The 22,768-nt window shown below is 39.4% G+C and overlaps 2 protein-coding genes and 1 long non-coding RNA gene across 3 annotated transcripts in view; 2 read left to right on the top strand and 1 right to left on the bottom strand.

The window, feature by feature from the left end:
- Window positions 1–22,768, top strand: part of LOC134673802 (uncharacterized) — a 253,073-nt gene that overhangs the window by 144,994 nt on the left and 85,311 nt on the right. The window lies entirely within an intron of this gene.
- LOC134674207 (UDP-glucose 4-epimerase) lies at window positions 1,704–15,719 on the bottom strand. The gene is made up of 7 exons (XM_063532265.1): window positions 15,388–15,719; window positions 9,143–9,392; window positions 7,635–7,748; window positions 5,760–5,939; window positions 4,400–4,513; window positions 3,737–3,908; window positions 1,704–2,731 (listed from the first exon to the last, which is right to left on the bottom strand). The coding sequence occupies exons 1-7, from the start codon at window positions 15,435–15,437 to the stop codon at window positions 2,499–2,501; spliced, it is 1,113 nt and encodes a 370-aa protein (XP_063388335.1). The 5' UTR covers window positions 15,438–15,719; the 3' UTR covers window positions 1,704–2,498.
- Window positions 16,630–20,120, top strand: LOC134674067 (small ribosomal subunit protein eS7). Its single transcript, XM_063532117.1, has 4 exons — window positions 16,630–16,822; window positions 18,196–18,380; window positions 19,070–19,217; window positions 20,007–20,120. Exons 1-4 carry the CDS (start codon window positions 16,661–16,663, stop codon window positions 20,082–20,084), a joined length of 573 nt encoding a protein of 190 aa, XP_063388187.1. The 5' UTR covers window positions 16,630–16,660; the 3' UTR covers window positions 20,085–20,120.

Below are 22,768 nucleotides of genomic sequence, written 5' to 3'. Positions count from 1 at the left end.
AGTGAATCTCCATTGTAGACTAAGGCAGGTTTGTATGGAGCCTAATGTTAGTGAATGTTGTAAAAATGTAAATCTGATAGATATTTTTAGACAGGAAACGTGCTGATCACATGAAGCTAGTTTGTAATGATTGAAATTATGAAAGATTTGTAATTTTTAGATAATACAAAGGATTACAATAATTGTCATGTTTTATTCTATACCCTGGATTTAACTCTAACGACGCCTACATAATTCGACGTATTTGTCCGAACCACATATCTCTAAAACCGGGCAAGTGCGAGTCGGACTCGCGCACGAAGGGTTCCGAAAAAAAATATCCCAAAAATAAAAACTGTCACCCATCCAAGTACTGACCACGCCCGACGTTGCTTAACTTTGGTCAAAAATGACGTTTGTTGTAAGGGAGCCCCATTTAAATCTTTATTTTATTCTGTTTTTAGTATTTGTTGTTATAGCGGCAACAGAAATACATCATCTGTGAAAATTTCATCTGTCTAGCTATCGCGGTTCGTGAGATACAGCCTGGTCACAGACAGACGGACGGACAGCGAAGTCTTAGTAATAGGGGCCCGTTTTACCCTTTGGATACGGAACCCTAAAAACCTTACATATACTCTGTATCTTTAGGTTACTTAAATAAAAGTAAATAAATGATTTGTACATTTTATAAAATTTATTGATTAACCAACCAAATACAAAACCACCTGGATCTGTCATTGAACGACCTGAATTTAACCTACATTATTTGATCATGTAATTTTTCACCCTCAACTGGCTTAAGAAGCCATTTGAGGGTAGATTTTGTTTACTCTTTATTAAATACCTAAAGATACAGACAGTACTACTTTTTTGCCACCAAAAATTGAAGCCTACGGCCTAGCGAGCCTATTCACTATACCTCGTTTTTTTTAGCATTAGAAAAAAGGTAAACAATCTTGATGTGTCTTTTAATTGAAAAACACATTTTAAAAATAAGTTACGGCAAATATGTAACAATTATGAATCTAATACGATCATTTATATTCTTCTGCTTTCATAAGTAATAAAAGACATGTCAAGATCGCTTACCTTCTTGCAAGTTCTTTCTAATGCTAAAAAAAAACGAACTATATAGAGATAACGTTTGTGTTGGTGGAACAATTTTTTATTCTTAAGGGCTTAAATGGCACTCGATCTACAGGCAGGCGTGGCTCGTCGGTCGTCTCAACTTATGTAATTGCACAGAATAAATAATAATACTAGGTACAGAAGGAACCTGGATGGAAGGTTACTCTCTAAAACGTGGCTATAACGACAGTAATGACCGCAAGGTAGCGCAAGCGCGAGCAGGTGTCCGTTCTATAGTGGTGCGCGGCAACTACTACTGTTAGACACCAGAACTCGTGTGGGCCGCATGTACTTGTAGCGACGCGACCAAATCGCGGAGTGAGCCACGCCTGGTATTTGCAAGAAAGGGATAAAACATAACCGTGGCTCACTCCGCGATTTCGTCGCTTTGCTACAGGTAGCTAAAAGTCCATCCGTTCGACCGCAATTTTGGGGTTTGCCATAAGCCGCGCGTGGCGCTGTCGCCACCTAGCGGCCATATCTGTGCTGATCGTAACAGACGCGTCTTGTTAGAGAGTGGGTCTTCTGTACCTAGTACTATTATTTATTCTGTGCTACAGGTTAAATTGGTTTTAAAGGTAAAAACAAGCCGATCATTAATAATCCATTTATTCATAACAATATGAAATATACAAGTCAACACAAAATATTTCGCTAGTAAGTAGCACCAAGAAATAAATAAAATCTATAACACTGAGATGAAATGGAATGATAAGTAATAATGGAGCATTCCACGGACTGTCCCGTACAAACGCATTCTATTTCCTGTGTTGCGACTTTTTTTTGGGCATTTAAAGCAGGCGATTATTTTTCTGCCCATATTTTTGACCATTGTCATTGAAAAGGAAACTCTTATACCTGAAAATCTTCAGAAAATTCGCATTTGTACGGGACAAACGGTAGACAATTTCATGGAATGCTCCTAATAACATTAAACAATACACAGGATTTTATTTTAAATTAATGTAGATAAATCAATATTCTTAAAAAAAAACCTTTTTAAACTTACCAGTAATAAAATGTATAAATGCATAATGGTTATCAAAATATTCATAATATAATTAAAACACGAAGCAAATACATTATCCACATTAAATGCTAAAATAAATAATTCGTTTCTCAAACAGTGCCTTTGGTATTCATTTTGGTAATATAATAATTATTAATAAAAATAAACTAAATATTTCATGTACATTTACAGTACCATTTAAATTAAGTATGGCAAAATTAGGAACGCCTCGTTAAAATATAAATAAAATAAACTTAAGTCCGTTAACTATTCGTCAAAATAAAATGGCACCAATAAATCTTTCACTTAGTAAATTTGGTATAATATTTGGAAAAAAAACCTTATGCTGATGCAAATAAAATTCATTTTTCATTAACATCTAACTCTTAAATCCGTTAGGATGCGCGCTCTGCCACCTCCAAGTATCCCTGCACATGTCTTCGAGCGTCCTTGTCGCACGCCAGCCCAGCAGCCTGTGCGAGAGCGAGACGTCAGCATAGTTCTCGGATATGTCTCCGGGGCGCCGGCCGACTATTTTGTATGGGATCTTGCGTCCGCTGGCCTCTTCGAAGGCTTTTATCATTTGGAGGACGGAGTACCCGACGCCAGTGCCTGGAAATTTGACTTTATTTAGTTTTTAACCCCTGACGAAAAAAAGAGGGGTATTACAAGTTAGACTCGTTAAAGTGTTTGTCTGTGGCATCGTAGCTCTCAAACGGATGGACCGATTTCGATGGGTTATTCCCACTAGTTACCAGTGGCGGCGCGTCCATAAAAGCCGATTCCCACCGGCTTGCCTGTTTTTGGACGTTTGAGCAGAGTTGTAAAGGAAATATGTAAGCCAAATTAGCCCCGGCTTGCCTAATTAATATGTTTGACGCGCCGCCACTGCTTACCACCAGTTCTTACCAGTGGTAACTACTGGGGATTATTTTTCCCAGTAGTTACCAGTGGTAAAAGGCGGGAAAAAAATTCCCAGTGGTTACCACTGGTAAGAACTTGGTGGTAACTAGTGGGAATAACCCTTCCAAAAGGATGTTAGACATTTTTGGGATTAAGTAGTTATTTATTTAGGGTATATGAAACCCTGGTAGTTGGGTAGTTGTTGCAATATGATCATTATAGTTAACCAAACCGTTGCATAATGGATACAGTACAGACCTAAGTTGACGGCATGCTGCAGCAGACGCACGGCACGCTCGTGGCCAGCCGCCAGGTCCACCACGTGAATGTAGTCTTGTTGCTATATGACCATTATAGTTGACCAAACCGTTGCATAATGGATATTACAGTACGGACCTAAGTTGACGGCATGGAAGCCGCTAGCGCCTGGCTGCTGGAGTAGACGGACGGCTCGCTCGTGGCCAGCTGCCAGGTCTACCACGTGAATGTGGTCTTGTTGCTATATGATCATTATAGTTGACCAAACCGTTGCATAATGGATATTACAGCACAGACCTAAGTTGACGGCATGGAAGCCGCTAGCGCCTGGCTGCTGGAGTAGACGCACGGCTGGCTCATGGCCAGCCGCCAGGTCCACCACGTGAATGTAGTCTTGTTGCTATATGATCATTATAGGTGACCAAACCGTTGCATAATGGATATTACAGCACAGACCTAAGTTGACGGCATGGAAGCCGCTAGCGCCCGGCTGCTGCAGCAGACGCACGGCCCGCTCATGGCCAGCCGCCAGGTCTACCACGTGAATGTAGTCGCGGACGCCGGTGCCGTCTGAAGTTTGGTAGTTGTTGCCGAACACCTGCAGCTCTGGAAGACGGCCTACAGCCACCTGGAAGACAAATTGAAATCTAAATAAAAACCGGCCGAGTGTGAGTCGGACTCGCGCGCGAAGGGTTCCGTACGATTTACGCAAAAAACGGCAAAAAAATCACGTTTATCCCTGAAAGGGATAAGTTCGCCTTTGTACTAATGATGTGTGTTCTTTCATGTTTTATGTTTCTTTTTGTACAATAAAGTATTTTACTACTACTACTTTATTGTATGGGAGCCCCACTTACATAAATATTTATTATATTCTGTTTTTAGTATTTGCTGTTATAGCGGCATCTAAGAAAATTAGGTGGGCTCCAACGGGGTTGAAGTAACGCAGGGAGACCACTGTCCATTACTGGTACAAAGTTACAAACCTGTGATATGTACGGCATCAGGTTGTTAGGGGTGCCTGCGGCGTCCTCACCGATGCGGCCGCTGAGGTGGGCTCCAACGGGGTTGAAGCGACGCAGGGAGACCACTGTCCATTACTGGTACAAAGCTACAAACCTGTGATATATACGGCATCAGGTTGTTGGGCGTGCCCGCGGGGTCCTCGCCGATGCGGCCGCTGAGGTGGGCTCCAACGGGGTTGAAGTAACGCAGGGAGACCACTGTCCATTTCTGGAACATGCAAAAGTTAATATTTACATTCAATATATACATATATTTATACTAAGATTCGCGAAGGGGGATGTAGAAGGCAAACTGTTGAGTCGCCAGAAATTATTTTTAATTTGTAAGATTATTATTAATTATGGTATGTATGTGAGTTTTTAGGGTAAACCTTAGTTGGCTGAAAATATTTGACTTACGAGTCTTCACGTCGTCAATCCCACAGAGTCTGAAGACAAAAGTCTTCAACCAGTGCGTCGTACCCGTGATGACATACGGAGCCGAAACGTGGACACTCACGGCACGACTGGTCTATAAATTCAAAGTCGCTCAGCGAGCTATGGAAAGGGCTATGCTCGGAGTCTCTCTGAGGGATCGTATTCGTAATTAAGTCATCCGTCAGAGAACTAAAGTCGATATAGCCCACTGGATTAGCAAGCTGGAGTGGCAGTGGGCTGGACATATTAGCCGTAGAATCGATAACAATGGCGTGCAATAGGAGAGGCCTATGTCCAGCAGTGGACGAGAGTAGGCTGATGATGATTTGACTTACAGGGTCACTCCGGCAGATGTCCTTCATGATCTCCTCGCAGAAGTACTTGGACTTGCCGTAGGGACTCGTGAGGCCGAGACCCGTGGGGTGGGCCTCGTCGATCGGCAGTTTCCGAGGCTCCCCGTACACGGTCCACGAAGAACTGTACACTAGTTTGTAGACGCCATGTTTACTTACAAGGTCGCTCCGGCAGATGTCCTTCATAATCTCCTCACAGAAGTACTTGGACTTGCCGTAGGGACTCGTGAGGCCGAGGCCCGTGGGGTGGGCCTCGTCGATCGGCAGTTTCCGAGGCTACACGGTCCAGGAAGAACTGTACACTAGTTTGTAGACGCCATGTTTACTTACAGGGTCGCTCCGGCAGATGTCCTTCATAATCTCCTCACAGAAGTACTTGGACTTGCCGTAGGGGCTCGTAAGGCCGAGGCCCGTGGGGTGGGCCTCGTCGATCGGCAGTTTCCGAGGCTCTCCGTACACGGTGCAGGAAGAACTGTACACTAGTTTGTAGACGCCATGTTTACTTACAGGGTCGCTCCGGCAGATGTCCTTCATGATCTCCTCGCAGAAGTACTTGGACTTGCCGTAGGGGCTCGTGAGGCCGAGGCCCGTGGGGTGGGCCTCGTCGATCGGCAGTTTCCGAGGCTCCCCGTACACGGTGCAGGAAGAACTGTACACTAGTTAGTAGACGCCATGTTTACTTACAGGGTCGCTCCGGCAGATATCCTTCATGATCTCCTCACAGAAGTACTTGGACTTGCCGTAGGGGCTCGTGAGGCCGAGGCCCGTGGGGTGGGCCTCGTCGATCGGCAGTTTCCGAGGCTCCCCGTACACGGTGCAGGAGGAACTGTACACTAGTTTGTAGACGCCATGTTTACGCATCACCTGGGAAACAAGTTAAATGAATAAGGCCCTTTTTACAAGCTTTTATTAACTTGCAATGTACCCATTAGGGTGGGTCATTCGTGTATGGAGAAAAAAAAAAGTATTAGTTATCCTTCGGGCACAGTTACAAAAAGTTGCGTAATAATGCCAATAAACAGTATTTCGAATTATTCTGTAAGTAATCGGAATTCATTTTCTGCCTCCGAATCCATTTCAAAGTTTTCATATAAATATTGTTACATTTTGTATGGTCTTCGGAGTATATTTATGTATCGTCTCTTTATTCAAACTTTAGCTAAAAAGTTATACCATTATTAGCTCGAAATAGCATGGTAAAGGTTCAGAGCCAATAAATAAGTAAAAAAATACTCAAAAAGAAACATTTCTTTTTCACATTGTCCATATACATTTAACAAAAACTTTGACTAAAATCCGGAGGCAGTAAAATTAAAGCTAAAAATAAAATAAAAATACGTGCAATAATTAATTACCAAATGGCACCTTTTTTTAACTGTGCCCCCTAATAAATTTAAAAAAAGTAAAAATTACCCACCCTAGTACCCATGTATGTAACTATGTTTGTACGAGTCAAATCTTGCAAGTTAAAGACCGACTTCCCGGTTTCCGATGAAGCTGAAAATTTGCATGCATATATAAGTCGGGTGACAATGCACTATGTTGGTACAATCAAGCTGATCTGATGATGGATACAGGAGTTGGCCATAGGTACTCTGTGATAAAACAACGTAACCTAATTGTATTTGGGGTTTTTAGAATAGTCTCGATGAGTATTAGTTGCATATGTAAAGAAAAGTACAGTCAGCAATAAAAGTTGTACCAAAAATGAAATTAATTGTTACTAAAAACTTATTAAAGCGTACGTATAGGTACAGTCTGATAAGTCATGGTACCGTTGATGCCGTCACATATTGGTTGCTTTGCAAGCAAACTAAAAGAAGCAAATTCTCTTTTCAATATTTTTCTTTTATAGTCCTGGTATGTGTCATTTATGGAATAAATTATCTACTTCTCTTTCTTTTTTTTTTGACAAATGTTCATACATGAGACGGGTCTCATCCTGTCGCATAAATGAAGTGCGTCCTATACGTTACTTTTTGCCAACGTGTGAACGCACCATTGGTTGGTTTTGACGATAAAACTGATGTTGCCTAGTATGGTTCTACTTTATCCTCGTAAGGCCCAAGGTCTTACCTATATAGTACCTCTTCAGTTCGATGAAATTTAAACCCTATTCAATTGGAACAGAGTCGCTTTTGTTTTCATTCGCGCTCCATTTTCCAACAACGGAAAATCAACTCTATTTCCTACACTAGGTTCAAATTTTAATGGCAAACTTTGGATTTTACATTTAAACGGCTGGACCTTAGGAGGATCGGTAATTATTTAATTTACTCTTTATTGTAGGACTGTAGCCGCGATATACACAAAAAAAAGAATAAGTAATAAAAATTTTAGTTTTTTTTTTTCAGATACTTATGGTATTTTTCAAAGTCTAATAAAACATGGTCTTCTCTTCCCAGAGTGACACAAGCCTACGTCACAATAACATGGCCGCTATATATAGCGCTGTCGCACGATGACGTAGGCTTGTGTAGTCACGTGACCACGGAAAGACGGAAAGAGAGTACCAGGCGGAATATATTATTATACCATGGGTATTTTTATTAAACTTACGTCAAAAAGCGTACATGTCCCAGAGATGTTGACTTGATAGTACTCCAATGGTTTGTCGACTGATTCGCCCACTGCCTTCAACGCCGCGAAGTGGATGACACACTCTATATTGTGCTGAAAAAGAAAAGAAATTAGAAAAATTCCACTTGTCCAATGTCAGTGCGTCTCACTCTCTCATTAAGCAAAATGTGAGACGCAATACACATTGGACAGATGGAATACGACCCTAACACACAACTAATTAAAAATAACCGACAGCACAAAACAGTAGGTATGCCGTTATTTTATGGTCTTCACCAGCAGTTTCACTTCACGAAATGTCGCTTTTCGCGGGGCAATATTTTAAGAGTTATAAATAATCGATACCAAATCGACGATATATGAGCGTTTATGACACGGAGTTCCCTGCATTTGTTTCATCAGATTTTGACCTGACGGCCTACCGCTCGTGGGGCGTGGACTCTTCCAGGAGGACGACCACCAGCTCGTGGGGCGTGGACTCTTCCAGGAAGACGAGCACTAGCTCGTGGGGCGTGGACTCTTACAGGAGGACGACCACCAGCTCGTGGGGCGTGGACTCTTCCAGGAAGACGAGCACTAGCTCTTGGGGCGTGGACTCTTCCAGGAGGACGACCACCAGCTCGTGGGGCGTGGACTCTTCCAGGAAGACGAGCACTAGCTCGTGGGGCGTGGACTCTTCCAGGAGGACGACCACCAGCTCGTGGGGCGTGCTCTTCCAGGAAGACGAGCACTAGCTCGTGGGGCGTGGACTCTTACAGGAGGACGACCACCAGCTCGTGGGGCGTGGACTCTTACGGGAGGACGAGCACTAGCTCGTGGGGCGTGGACTCTTACAGGAGGACGACCACCAGCTCGTGGGGCGTGGACTCTTACGGGAGGACGACCACCAGCTCGTGGGGCGTGGACTCTTACGGGAGGACGACCACCAGCTCGTGGGGCGTGGGCTCTACCAGGAAGACGAGCACTAGCTCGTGGGGCGTGCACTCTTCCAGGAAAACGAGCACTAGCTCGTGGGGCGTGGACTCTTCCAGGAAGACGAGCACTAGCTCGTGGGGCGTGGACTCTACCAGGAGGACGGTGTGAGAGCCGATTTAGACCGCCCCGCTGGTTATGAGAAAATTCTAATTGACTTACCAGCTGTTGTCTGCCTATATCTTTAATCAATTATTTTGCTCCAAGCTGCATCTATTACTGAGGTGTTCCAATGAAGAGTATTCTACCTATGTATTCAAGACTAACCTTGTTAAAAATCTCAACTTCTCCGCATCTCTAATATCCGCATCATAGAAGTGTATATTCTTCCCCGTCAGTTCCTCCACTATCCTCAGAGACTCCGGTTTCTTCTGCCCCTGTTCTCTGTGCGCGTTCGATAGGTTGTCGACGACCACCAGCTCGTGGGGCGTGGACGCTTCCAGGAGGACGACCACCAGCGCGTGGGGCGCGGACTCTTTCAGGAGGATGACCACCAGTAAGTATTCAATACTAACCTTGTTAAAAATCTCGCTCAACTTCTCCGCATCCCTAATATCAGCATCGTAGAAGTGTATATTCTTCCCCGTCAGTTCCTCCACTATCCGCAGAGACTCCGGTTTCTTCTGCCCCTGTTCTCTGTGCGCGTTGGATAGGTTGTCGACGACCACCAGCTCGTGGGGCGTGGACGCTTCCAGGAGGACGGCGACCGTGTGGGAGCCGATGTACCCCGCCCCGCCGGTTATGAGGATCGATGAGGACATTGTGCTGAAAATGTTGTGAGTTTTTAGTTAAATACTTTGGTACTTTACGAGTATATAGCAGTAAAATCTTAGTTACTTTAAATAGAAGATTACATAATAAGGGCATATAGTACCGAATCCAGGATTTTATCCCAGGCAATTTATCGGATATATCCTGGACCCGGGTATGTCCTTAAACTACGTCCAAGACTACCGGTGGACGGGCAGCAGCGTCCCTCAAATTCGGTGTTCTCGACTGCGATCGCCAACCCGCCTGCCAAGCGTGGCGATTATGGCATACACCCCCCACAAGGGGAGGCCTATGTTCAGCAGTGGACGTCTTATGGCTTATGGCTGAGATGATGATGATGATGAATTTATCGGTCCGAGCATAACTCAACGAGAGCCGATATAGGTCGCGAGGACGAAATGGGCATTTATGTCTGAGTTTGCGATTGCGAGGAAAATATAAATACCCGCTTCGCCACTGCCATTATCTCAATTGGCATTATTTTTTTATAAGGGGATAAGGTTTTTACGATAAAACAGTAGTCAAGTTGGGTTAAACTTATAAAATATCTTCTTCACTTTTGTTTTTTATATCTTCAAGAATTTGTAAACACCAGAAGGTGAAACGATAACATATGTGACGTCCCACGGGTAAAGGTAGTTTATGGCGGTTGGCGCTTACGCTATTATTACCGCCGCTCCAATATTATTGCGGCGCTATGCGACTTAAGCACCAGCCGCCATAAGGTACCTTTTGCCGTGGAATGTCACATATCTGCAGTTTATTTACTGTTACAACAGTTTCAATTAAATAAACGGATATTGCAAATCGACGTCTACATGTTTTTGGTTTTTAATCTTACTTCGTTGTCATAGGGTGTAATTTCCGTTGTATATTGACGTTCTTAATAGCACTACAGTGGTAAACAAGCGTACGATCAGTGGTGATAAGCGGTTATAGATAGATGCTTATAACTTATATGTCACACGCGCGTATCCGTCCGTTTTAATCCTTCGTATACCTACTGTTATACAGTGGAACCTGGATAATTGCAATCTCAAGGGACCGGCCAGTTTTTGTCAATTAACCAGGTTTTTCATTTAAGCAGGTCGTGTCAATTAACGAGGTTCAAAAAATAGTTGTGTCAATTATAGAGGTTTTCATTAATAGAGGTTGCGTTCTGACAAATTTCTTTTATGGAGGTGCAAAATTGCAAATAACCATTTAAAGTAGATTTACACGCTTACGTTCTGGGTTTCTGTCTATACTGTTTGCACTTTTACACTACATTAATTATCACTTTATTTTCTTATCATTTGGGTTTAAAAAATTCCCTTGAATTGTAGAAGAAAGTTTTATTAGAATGTAAAAAGCATACTTTGTTTTTTATTGATCAACACTATTTCACCTACTACAGGCTGTGACAGATACCCAATAAATAAATTGAATTCTGGATGGAAATATAAATAAAATGATCATTGCTATTAAAATATTGTTTCTGCTGTCTACAACTACATTATTTCAATTACAGAGGTCATAAGTAACACTCGTTTCAATAATAGAGGTAAAAACAAGAGCAAAACTAACGGATTTTTTTAGCACAGTGTCAATTATAGAGGTCTTATGTAGTTGCGATGTGGTCAATTACAGAGGCAAAATTACGAAAAGCACTAAAATCTAAATTGCTATTATAGAGGTTCCAAAATTTCAATTACAGAGGCCTTCTCAAGGGACCGGGACCGGACTTTTGGTTGCAAGTATTGAGGTTTTCCATTTATCCAGGTGCCAATTAACCAGGTTTCACTGTATATAGAATAACGACCAATATATGTATAGCGTAACATGCAGAAATAAATAAATTATGTTTATACACGTAAATCGAAATATAATTTTTAATACAGTTGCTCAATAAGTGCTACTTTACGTAGCTGTTTAGCGTGCGGAAAGTTGGTTATCTCGAACTAGTGCTTTTTACTTTTCCAATTTTTTTAAATTTATACTTGTTCCAATTCACGACTACTTATTGATGAGTGTTAATATTAGTTTCCTTTAAACGTCGTAATCAGCATAAAAACCTACCGTTAATGTAAGAATACGAAAAATATTACATATTTCATATTTAATTACTTACCTCTTCATCATTATAACACGTTTATTTTTTAATATTCAATATTGAAAATTCCGTTCTTAATAAGTTGACTGAATGGAACGGGAATAGCTGCCAAACGCCCATAGATATAATATACTTAAAGACGACGTCTAACCGAGCTGTCACTGTTACCACTTTTGTTTAGTGTACGATTAACAATGTTTTTCTTATTTTTTCGCAACTGTATTAAAAAACGTCGTTCGATACACGTGCGGAAATGTCATTCTTCACTCGTCCCGAGTCTTGCCACTCGCAAGATATCTCGGTACTCGTGAAGTAATGACATACCTTCCGCACTAGCATCGAAATGTACTATTCTACCTATTGCATATTTTATAATATATTCAAATAATATTAGGTATACAAGTAGGTACCTATCACATTCAATAAGCATTATAATGAAATTGAGGACATTAAGATAACGAATTAAATACTAGGATTAGCTATTACGAATATTAAATATGATGTAACCGTAACCGTCTAAGTGTTTTATAGTATTGTCGAAGTATCAAGTGAATCAAACATTTTATAGAATTATTTTACTACCACATTAGTCACACTACTCACATAGAGATGTAAGGAAAATAAAGAAAAAATATAGCATGTAAACCTAACTAGGCATTCGCCTATTCATTCACATGAGTAACTTTAAACACACTGGCCACACACAAACACAAAACTCCAAGCATCATTAACATTTAAAAAAAAATACAATTTAAAAAGAAATACTAACTTTTTTAAATTTACAAAGGCAACGGACACGCGCGCGTTCGAGCAACGTGGCCGTAGTGCGGTCACTGAGGCAAAGTTATCAATTGCTCCACTCAAATTTGTACATTACAGCCACTTGCGTTATCAATGCTTGTATCAGTTGTAATGTTTAGTGATATTACAGTAATACTGTGTGTAAAATATGATTGATTGGCATAATCTTGATAAAATGAAGGAAGTAAATTTAGGTTTTACTAGCAATTACCGGTTTAACTACCTCTTCCCCTTTGGGGTCATCCATTAATTATGTCACACGAATTTCTTGGTTTTTTGACCCCTCCCCCCTCCTTGTCACACTTGCTCACATTTGGCAAACCCCTCCCCCCTAGTGTGACGTCACATTTTTTCTACGAAATCGCCAAATCGAATTAAGTAAGTACCTAAGTATTATTAATATTTTATCAAAATGTTTTTGACGCTATAAATATTAGTAATTTTATAACCCAAAACTGCTTAGGGAAGAAAATTAAACGAATAAAAACGATTATCGTTTTAAAAACTTGTTATTTAAATGTACAGCGAATAAAATAATTTAAATAAATTTTCGGTTACTGATGAAGTTAAAGTGACGTCACAAAGTTTGTGTCTCCCCCCTCCCCCATGTCACAATATGTCACATTTTCTTGACCCCCTCCCGCCCCCTAAACGTGTGATGTAATTAATGGATGACCCCTTTTAGGACTATGGTACTAAATAGCAATCCACATATACTTGGTCAAGCAAATCTTGTCAGTACAAAAACGAGCGCAATTCAAATTTTCTATGGGACGATAACCCTACGCGCCTACATTTTTTAAATTTGCCGCCTTTTTCTACTGACAAGATTTGCTTGATCATCTATAAAACCCTTTTCGGAATGAATAAGTACTGTTATGTCCTTTTGCAGATTATAAACTGTCGGTATGCTAAATTTCATCAGAATCTTTTCAGCCGTTTTTGAGTGATGGAGGAATAAACATCCAAATATCCAAACTTGCAAATTTTCACATATTACTATCGAAAATGAATACAGATATAGTATGTAGTACTGTTCATACCTAATAGAACTGCAAATAGTAAACAACAGTGGTAAGGTGACATATCCGGTCAATGATATATGCCATACGTTGCATATTTGTATAGGGCATTAAGTAAACATTTAGTTGAAAGTAGGTTACACATGGTAGTAACATAATATAAGTACTTACTCATTTGTTCAACTAACTAAATTATATAACAACTGTATATTAGTATGTAGGTATATGTACATCTACAGTACTATAACATCAATCAATCCAAATTTATTTGCTATATGTAAGTAAGCACAGTTGCGTGCATGCAAATACAGTTCATTTATTAATAACTAATAGAATCCAAATACGCGCAATAGAATTTACTGCTTCAAACATGTACTGATTGCCCATAGAGTTGGTCAAAGACACCTAGTCTTTCTAACTTGAGAAATTGGGATGTTGGAACAATTTATATCACTTTGTGAAATAACCCCACCAAAGGAGTGTCAAATTTCACAAAGTTTTCACAAACTGATATGCTATACAATATTTAATTTGACACCTTGAGTAAATTTTGCACATACTATTGCAATATCTACTTACCAATAAATTAATTATAGGTGCACTTGTTTCAATACACATTTTAATTTACGAGTATAAGTAAAATGTAACGTTTTTAAATCTTATTCTTTTAGCAATAAGACTGTTTTTTGTTTGAAAGTCATATTGTCCTATCTTTGTTAAGACAGGGATGCGAAACTCCTGACTTTGGTGAAACTCGGCTCCACTCGGCTCAGCATTGCTCCGAGCAATTATTACGAGTAATGTTGGCACCACTTGACTTCCTTTTGCGTGCACGACCACAAATAAGATAATCACTTGATTTTTGACAACCCTAAATAGCCGAAAGGGACAGTACCATATATTAGAAAGGGACAGCATGAGTCGACTCTGAACCGCTTGACTTCGTTTTTGTAGGAAGTTTCCTTTCTGTATGTCAGTACATGTCAATGTCAGTGTATTTGTGTTTCTGTGTGTGTAGGTAGTAATTATTCTGTGGTTAAGAGACAATATTAATTTCTTTTAGTAATACTACTGCATGTTATTGTGTTTGCAAATAAATGACTTGAGTAAGATATTAATGACTGATTAATGAAAAACATATTTTTATTACCTGAAAATGGGAAGGGTTTATGATATGGATATGATGGTTGTTCTTGTCTACGTGACAGCGCGATAAAGCAGTCTGCCACTTTCAAATTTAGACATTTATAAACCTGATTCACCTTAAAAAATTATATTTTTAAGCACCCCATAAAACTGATTTTTTTTTCTGAGGTGGCCAAGTGGTTTAGGCATCTGCCACAATTGCAGAGGTTGCTGGTTTAATTCCAGCTCTGGGTGCTGGAGGCCTTGGTCACTTTTTCCTTTGTATATGTCATTTATTTTGGTTTATCATTTCTAACCACTTAAAAAAGTTAATGTGTATTTGAAAAATAATTTTAACTTATACAAACATATACTCATATTATCCCTTAAAAATGTGTTTTACTGAACTACAGCTATGGTAAGCAAAGCCCTTTGATACCACCAATACCACCGGGATACCAAACCAGTCCCCGATACAAAGATGTTTTTCTAAAGATGAGCCAAATGTTCGGTAATAATATGGCAAATATTTTTTATTGTGTTTGTCTTCTTGAACTGTAAAATATAAGCTCCTCCCGAACTTTTCAATCCTCTTTCATCAGATTACATTTTACTTAGGTTTTACATTAAACAAAAAAGGTGGTTAAATACTATAGTCAATAACCCATACTTTTGACTCTAGCATCCATTTATTTAACATGTTACACAGTACTTATGCTCAAAGTATATTTAAATAACAACAGAAACACACTGAGTGAAGTGAGAAAAATACCTAGTTTAAGTTAGTCATGCTATTTGTTTCTCTGTATATATTTTTTCTTTACAATGTATATGTTTAAGTGGTACTATCAGAAGGTTAAATCTTAAACATGATTACCCACTGCTTACAACGGTAATACTAATACTCTTTGCTTTTCTTTCTATTTAATATTTAAAAAAAATTACTCACCCATTGGTTCCATTAGTTTGTGGCTGCATTGTATCACAAGACTGTAACATAAATGCTTGGACGACACGACTACACGCGTCCAATTTCAAGGTTTGTTTATTCAATGGGAATTAACTCTTTCCTTCATAGCTTATTAAAGAGGCGGCTGAAATGTTTGTTTACATATATTTTACACGGCTATCCTATTACCTAGTATGTATTTAAGCTTCTAGATACGAGAAAGTATACGTATGCTAGTCCTAATAATAAAATCAGATCCACATTAGGTATCACAGTCAGCGCATGTTTTATTGGTTTGGTTTTCCCCGTAGGAATTACCGGAGCACCATAGCACTGAAGTCTGAACTGAACTGAAACTGAAACAGTTGGTTGGCATTGACAGTGACACTGACAGCAAACCACGCTAAAACTGACAAGCATTCAGTTCAGAAGTTTATTTCTTAGAAATGAAAGACTTTAAAAATAATTATAGTTTGATTTTAATTTTATATTTTTAAATGATGAATGAATATAAATTTAGCATAAGTTATTATAGACATTTAATAAAAATAAATTATTTGCATTGTAACCTCAAAAGAATACTTTTAAAAATAATACGCTAAATATTTCCGAACGAATTAAATGTTACCATACAAAACTTTTCTGCTATTTAGTAGTTTATGTGAATAACTGTGATCAAATTGATTAAATTTGACAAATAAATACAATTCTTTCTAAAATAGAAAGATTATGTCATTCAATTTCATTTTTTATAAACATAATGATAGTGATATATTTAAAATTGAGTTACGTCTACTTCCATCACTTCCATGTTGTTTGAAGATTGAACCATGTATAGAAGATTTTTAAGTGTTGACGCTGGGCACACAGATTTTCTATCTCTTTCGCTCCCGGTCAGTTCTCAAGGTAGCTGTCGATGAGAATTTTTAAATAAATTTAGTAAAATAAATAGCATTATTCCACAAATAATACGTTTATCCACCTTATTATTTTATTAGGGATTTAATACTTCCCATAATCCGGCAGTTACGGTAAAGATTACATAGATATTTTGTGGTGACACTTCGGATCCCTCTGTGTTCAACGTTGTTTTTGTTGGTTAAAGTGAAATAAAAATTGAATTTAACTTAAGCAATAGTTAAAGCCTTATTTAAAAAGATGTTAGTGGTGATTTCTTAGTGAATTTCTGTGTCAATCGCCAAGTCGTGAGGTTAAAAAGTTTTCTAACCTATAAATGTATGACCGTGTTGAAATTGTGATTTGTGGTTTCTAGATGAGTACGAAGATCATCAAAGCTAGCGCGGCCGATGCCGACCCCTTCGAGACGTCGATCTCGCAGGCCCTGGTCGAGTTGGAGACCAACTCCGACCTGAAGGCACAGCTTAGGGAGCTTTACATTACCAAGGCTAAGGAGATTGAACTGCACAACAAAAAGGTATTTATTAAATAAATTTATTTGATTCAGAAACAACTTAGAGTCTCTTAGAAGGGATATCGTGTTTTGTTTATGTTCATACATACATATGTGACAGCATGTCTAAGATATGGCATATCAGTCATGTCATGATAGTTTAATAGTACTAGTAAGTCTTTAAATAAATTCTGCAGCTGGTATACCCTGCCACTATGTTGAACGTGTTTGTTTTGATGCACATCCAAAGTTGAATAAATGTTACATGTAACATTAACCTGTCGGATCCCAAGACTCAAATCTGAGCCACAAAGGTTAGTGACCTTTCATACAAACAACATTTTTTTTGTATGAAAAGTCACTAACCTTTTGTGGCTCAGATTTCAGCCGTGGGATCCGACAGGTTAAATGACCTAATCAGTTCTATTTTAAAAGGAAAATTAAACAGAAGTACTTATCCAAGTTTCAAATGCTCAAATTTGTAGTCTTCTATCAAATCATTAATAAGATCCAACCTTACAGTAAAACTAATCTAACCACTACAAAATTATGCATTTATTCTTTATACCATGCATGCATTTATTCTTTATACCATGCATTTTATAACTTAGTTGGCATTTTAGGATAAAAAGTTTTCTACGCCTTATTCTGTAACTAACTATGTATTCATGTACCAAATTTCATTAATGTTCCTTAACAGGCAGTCTACTTTGGGGACCTTTTGTGCATGCTACTGTATACTTAGTTATTTTCAATAAATTTTATTATTATTCTGTAAGCAGGCAGGCAGTTGTGACAACTGATATTGCCTGTATACAGTAATCATTGATATTTATCGTTGACAAGTAGATGTATAGATGCGTTTGTCTAATTTATTTTTAAATTGGTTCACATTTTGTTCTGAAACCACATCTTCAGGGAGTTTGTTCCAAGCCCTCACTACTCGGTTGCTCAAAAAATGTTTGTATGGGTTACTGTGGGACCTATGCCTTTCTAATTTTAAGTAATGACCTCTCAGACGGGTGTTGTTGTTGCACTTGAACATCTCATGAAAATCCTTGAAGTCATAGTGCCCAGACAGTATTTTATATGTTACTATTAGGTCTCCACATTCTCTGCAGTGCTTAAGAGTAGTGAGCTTCAGTTCCTTCAGTCTCTCCTCATATGGCTTGTTCTTAAGTTGCCTCAATTGGGTTTTGTGAAACTCCGTTGAACCTTCTCCAGCATATCTATGTCCTTGGCAAAGTTAGGACTCCAGGCTTGAAAAGAATATATAAATTTATTCTTATTCTTAACATTATTAAGTTAATATTCGGCTATAGCCGCTTGCATCAGTTGACAGTCAAAGGGTTAAACGTTTCTGTCAATCAATTGACAAATTTTTCTCTAAATTCCAGTCAATCATCATCTACGTGCCGATGCCCAAGCTGAAGGCGTTCCAGAAGATCCAGATCCGCCTGGTCCGAGAGCTGGAGAAGAAGTTTAGCGGTAAACACGTAGTGTTCATCGGAGACCGCAAGATTCTGCCCAAGCCCAGCCACAAGACGCGCGTCGCTAACAAACAGAAGAGGCCACGATCAAGGTAAAAAACTGGTGTTTAATTGGCCTTTTCTAATAAACAAATGTCAAAATTGCTTCAAAATATCTTTAAACCGAAATTGAATAGGGAGAAACAATTATGAATGGCACTTTAAAGGTACAAGTTGGATCCCAACGTGTCGCGGTTGCAGACGACCAGTCGCGGCGACACTACTGGTATCTATAAATATTTCTATGAAATACCATCTGACGGATGATGAGTTTTGAGTACATGACATGCGACATGTCTGCAATATCTTGGTCTAGCTTAGATTAGACAGAAGTTTAAGATTATTACTATTAGTGTCCAACCAATCCCAGATTTCTTGCCAAAACTGAAACTGCCGGTTTAGTTTTGGTCTAGTTTGCTCTATCTAAAACTTAAGTTTGGTTAGTTTTCTGTGTATTTTCCAACTCCAACAACTGTTGTGCCTAATTAGTACTAAATAGTAGTTAATAATTTAATTTAATTTCGGTTATGTACGTCAATAGCACTACCTCATTTTTCTCATGTGATGTTCTCATTGTCGGCAATTATTTTAAATTTTAAATTGGGTATAAAATCTAATTGAGAATTGCTCAAAGGTAGTGTTGAGGGAGAATTGGAGACTGTTCTTTTTTCGCAAGGTGGATTCTGCCAATGTCGAGGCTGTTGGAGACTGTTCTTTAGAAACATGACCACTTATCTTTCAGGACCCTAACGTCAGTATACGACGCCATCCTCGAGGACCTGGTGTTCCCCGCCGAGATTGTCGGCAAGCGCATCCGGATCAAGCTGGATGGCTCGCAGCTCATCAAGGTGCACCTAGACAAGAACCAGCAGACTACTATTGAACACAAGGTATTTCTTGCTTTTGTATTTATTTACTTTGACCATCGGCAGTGGCCCATTCTGTCGCATTTTGATTTGAACCAGTACATTAAAACATTCAGCACCAAGAACCCGAAGAAAAATATCGTTTGCTGTATGGGAGCCCCACTTAAATCTTTATTTTATTCTGTTTTTAGTATTTGTTGTTATAGCGGCAACAGAAATACATCATCTGTGAAAATTTCAACTGTCTAGCTATCACGGTTCGTAAGATACAGCCTGGTGACAGACAGACGGACAGACGGACGGACGGACGGACAGCGAAGTCTTAGTAATAGGGTCCCGTTTTACCCTTTGGGTACGGAACCCTAAAAAGACTCAACCCTAAAACTCCAGGCTGCTTGCGTAAAACTAAAATTATAGATGTGAGGCTTCGTCGCACTACGCCCACGAACAGAAAAACATCATCAGTATAGCTGTAAATTTAGCAAATAAATTGTAGTATAGTATTTGTGAAGAATTTTAGTGTAGTACAGTCAACGTCCAAGATATGTTTATATTTACTCTTTTGCGCCATTGCACTTTACTTTTAAAGGCTGATTTAGACGGCGCGCGAACTCGTATTGGTTTTTAATTACATTGCGGACTGTTTGTTACGTCCAATTCAAACGACCGATCAAAAACCGCAATGTTATGAAACTCGCATGCGAGTTCTCGCATCGTCTAAATAGGGCTTTATGTAATTGCACCTTACTCTTTATGTGCCTGCAGATTTCAGGTGTCGTGTTATTTGTAACGAATAGTTTTGTTTGTGTACAGGTGGACACCTTCCAGTCTGTGTACAAGAAGCTGACGGGGCGCGAGGTGACCTTCGAGTTCCCGGAGCCCTACTTGTAAACTAGATTATGACTTTACAATAAAACAAAATCCATATCTGACAAGTTTCATTTCACTCGTATATAACATAACCCTTTAGTCCGTAGCGGCATCATACTTAAAAAACCGGGCAAGTGCGAGGCGGACTCGCGCACGAAGGGTTCCGTACCATAATGAAAAAAAAACGGAAAAAAATGCAAAAAAAAACGGTCACCCATCCAAGTACTGACCACGCCCGACGTTGCTTAACTTTGGTCAAAAATCACGTTTGCTGTATGGGAGCCCCACTTAAATCTTTATTTTATTCTGTTTTTAGTATTTGTTGTTATAGCGGCAACAGAAATACATCATCTGTGAAAATTTCAACTGTCTATCACGGTTCGTGAGATACAGCCTGGTGACAGACAGACGGACGGACGGACGGACAGCGAAGTCTTAGTAATAGGGTCCCGTTTTACCCTTTGGGTACGGAACCCTAAAAATAGCCAGGGGGGCTCGCGGGTCGCACAAACACAAAAGTTGTCACACCTCGGACGCCACGTCACCGAAGTGTCAAAATTGAAATTGAACTTAATGCATATGCAGGTAGGTCTATGATGCTCTGTGGTATGTAACCGATTAATCGGTCTTTGGCGTTGGACCTGCGGTGCGGATATAACAAAACCGCCGTGTCGCCGAAATAACTTTTTAGCTTGTAAGATTTTACTATTGTATGTATGTTAGTTTGTAAGGTATGGTATCTATGGGCCTTAGTTGCCTGATAATAAATGATATTTGATTTGATATCTGCCATTGGCGTCCAAAAGGTTAAAGGGTTAAACCTTTGAACACTCCTATCGTGTGCGGCGCCGGTGCGTCATCGTGAACCTTGTTGAAATTCACGAGGGTTGACATTTTGCTGTAGCGTCAGATGACGTCTTTGGACGTGACTTGTACTGGATGTCACATTCATAGGCTATTGGTAAGGGCGGTGGGGAGACACTCCTGACTTCGCGCCAACTCGGCTCCATTCGGCTCAGCATTGTTCCGAGCAATTATTAGGGTTAACACAACTTGATGTTCCTTTGCGTACACGACCACTGATAATTATTAATTACTTGAATTTTGACAATCCTAAATGGTCGAAAGGGATAGTGCCATAAGTTAGAAAGGGATATCATGATTCGACCCTGAATCGCTGTCAAACTTCGATTTTGTAGGAAGTGTCCTTTCTGTACGGTAGTACTTATTCTGTGGTGGGTGGTATTCCATCTGTGCAAATGCAATGTGTACCTGTTTTGTCTCACATTATGCTTAATAAGAGAGTGAGACGCAAGCTAAAGATAAACCTAAAAGGTACAAATAAAGATAGAAGTCCAATAAGAAATCGTTTATTGCTTAATCTTAACAAATCAGTCCATCCCATATTGTGTAAAATTGAACATAGATTCACAATTAAGTCACATAAGAGTTAATCCCACGAAAAAGTAACGCGAGTCACGATTTTAGTGCGTATTTTATTAATGGTGCAAAAATTGATACTATATCTAACACATCTATTTATATTTTGAATAAAAAACGCAATAAATTGGTGACACGCGTTACTCTTGTCCTGCCCCTAAACCCTACAGCAAATTTTATACATAGATAGATTTAATTTTAGACATAATTGTATAATTACGATCAAAACTTAAAATATAGCAAGCTTTATTCCATTGCCACAAAATTAATTGCACTTGATTCAATGCAGTCTTAGAAAAAATGCAAAATTAAAGGCATGTCACACCAGCTGTGTGTGTAAACGTCACGCAAGCGGTTTGCCGTCACTCACAAGAATTCGTATATTACAACGCGCACGTGCAAGTATACGCAAACGCATCCGGTGTGCACAGGCCTTTTTAAAAACAAAATATAGTACATTCAAAACGCCGAATAATAACAATCTCAATAAACAAAAAATAAAACAAACAGTTCATTTATAGGCAGTATACACACTACACAGGAAGGTATTTAAGCGAATTATTCTACCGATTGTATGCAAATAGACCCATAAATAGGGCTGCATTTTCACCTACTTTTAATTTACTTTGGCATAATTTGGAATGTCTTTTGAATTAGAGTAAGTACACGAATTAAATAATACACTAATGTTTGAACGCTAAAGGCTTTAACACATTCACTGCCCCCAACGCACATGTGCGTTCACCGTCATACAAGTTTGTTCCTAGGCCACGCCCCCTGACAGTGAATGCCTTAAATGTACAGCGTTCAAATTGTTCACGCCATAACACCTATGTGTTCACGGCGCTGTGGGCACGACTAGCTACGACGCCTTTAGGTGTTCTTGGCGTTTGAAAAGGATGAAAATATCAAAAACTAGTAAATTATTTATTTCGTATAAAGTCATATCGATAAGAGAGCTTGCCAAGCGTGCTTGATTTTCTATAATCTACGTATGAATATATACTTCCACACCTGTTTGGTAACTAAATCTTAGGGACTTACGTAAATAATATTTTCATACATTTGCGTTTCTCAAACTGATTATTGTTGTAGATGGCAGCATTTTAGCAATGCCATTTCTAAAGGCCGGTACAGACGGACTGCAAGTTGTATATTAGGCCCCCCCACATCTGGCGTCTATCGAGCGTCGGCGTCTACAATTCTATGGCCGACGACGACGCAACGTCGACGCAACTGCGCAGCGACGTCATTTTTCATAGCGC

The sequence above is a fragment of the Cydia fagiglandana genome, chromosome 19 (assembly GCF_963556715.1).
Source record: "Cydia fagiglandana chromosome 19, ilCydFagi1.1, whole genome shotgun sequence".
Taxonomy (NCBI): domain Eukaryota; kingdom Metazoa; phylum Arthropoda; class Insecta; order Lepidoptera; family Tortricidae; genus Cydia; species Cydia fagiglandana.
The sequence above is the reverse complement of the archived record's forward strand: the minus strand, read 5'-3'. Positions and strand labels throughout refer to the sequence as shown.

Bases quoted from the DNA above. Each gene is read 5' to 3' on its own strand.
- LOC134674207 (XM_063532265.1), bottom strand. From the start codon at position 15,437: ATGTTACAGTCTTGTGATACAATGCAGCCACAAACTAATGGAACCAAT. The intron at 4,514-5,759 runs GTAAGTAAACAT...TGCATGTTCCAG, and splicing joins ATATCTGCCGGAGCGACCCT to AAATGGACAGTGGTCTCCCT. The intron at 3,909-4,399 runs GTTTGTAGCTTT...TTTGTCTTCCAG, and splicing joins TGATGCCGTATATATCACAG to GTGGCTGTAGGCCGTCTTCC.
- LOC134674067 (XM_063532117.1), top strand. From the start codon at position 16,661: ATGAGTACGAAGATCATCAAAGCTAGCGCGGCCGATGCCGACCCCTTC. The intron at 16,823-18,195 runs GTATTTATTAAA...TCTAAATTCCAG, and splicing joins TTGAACTGCACAACAAAAAG to TCAATCATCATCTACGTGCC. The intron at 18,381-19,069 runs GTAAAAAACTGG...CTTATCTTTCAG, and splicing joins CAGAAGAGGCCACGATCAAG to GACCCTAACGTCAGTATACG.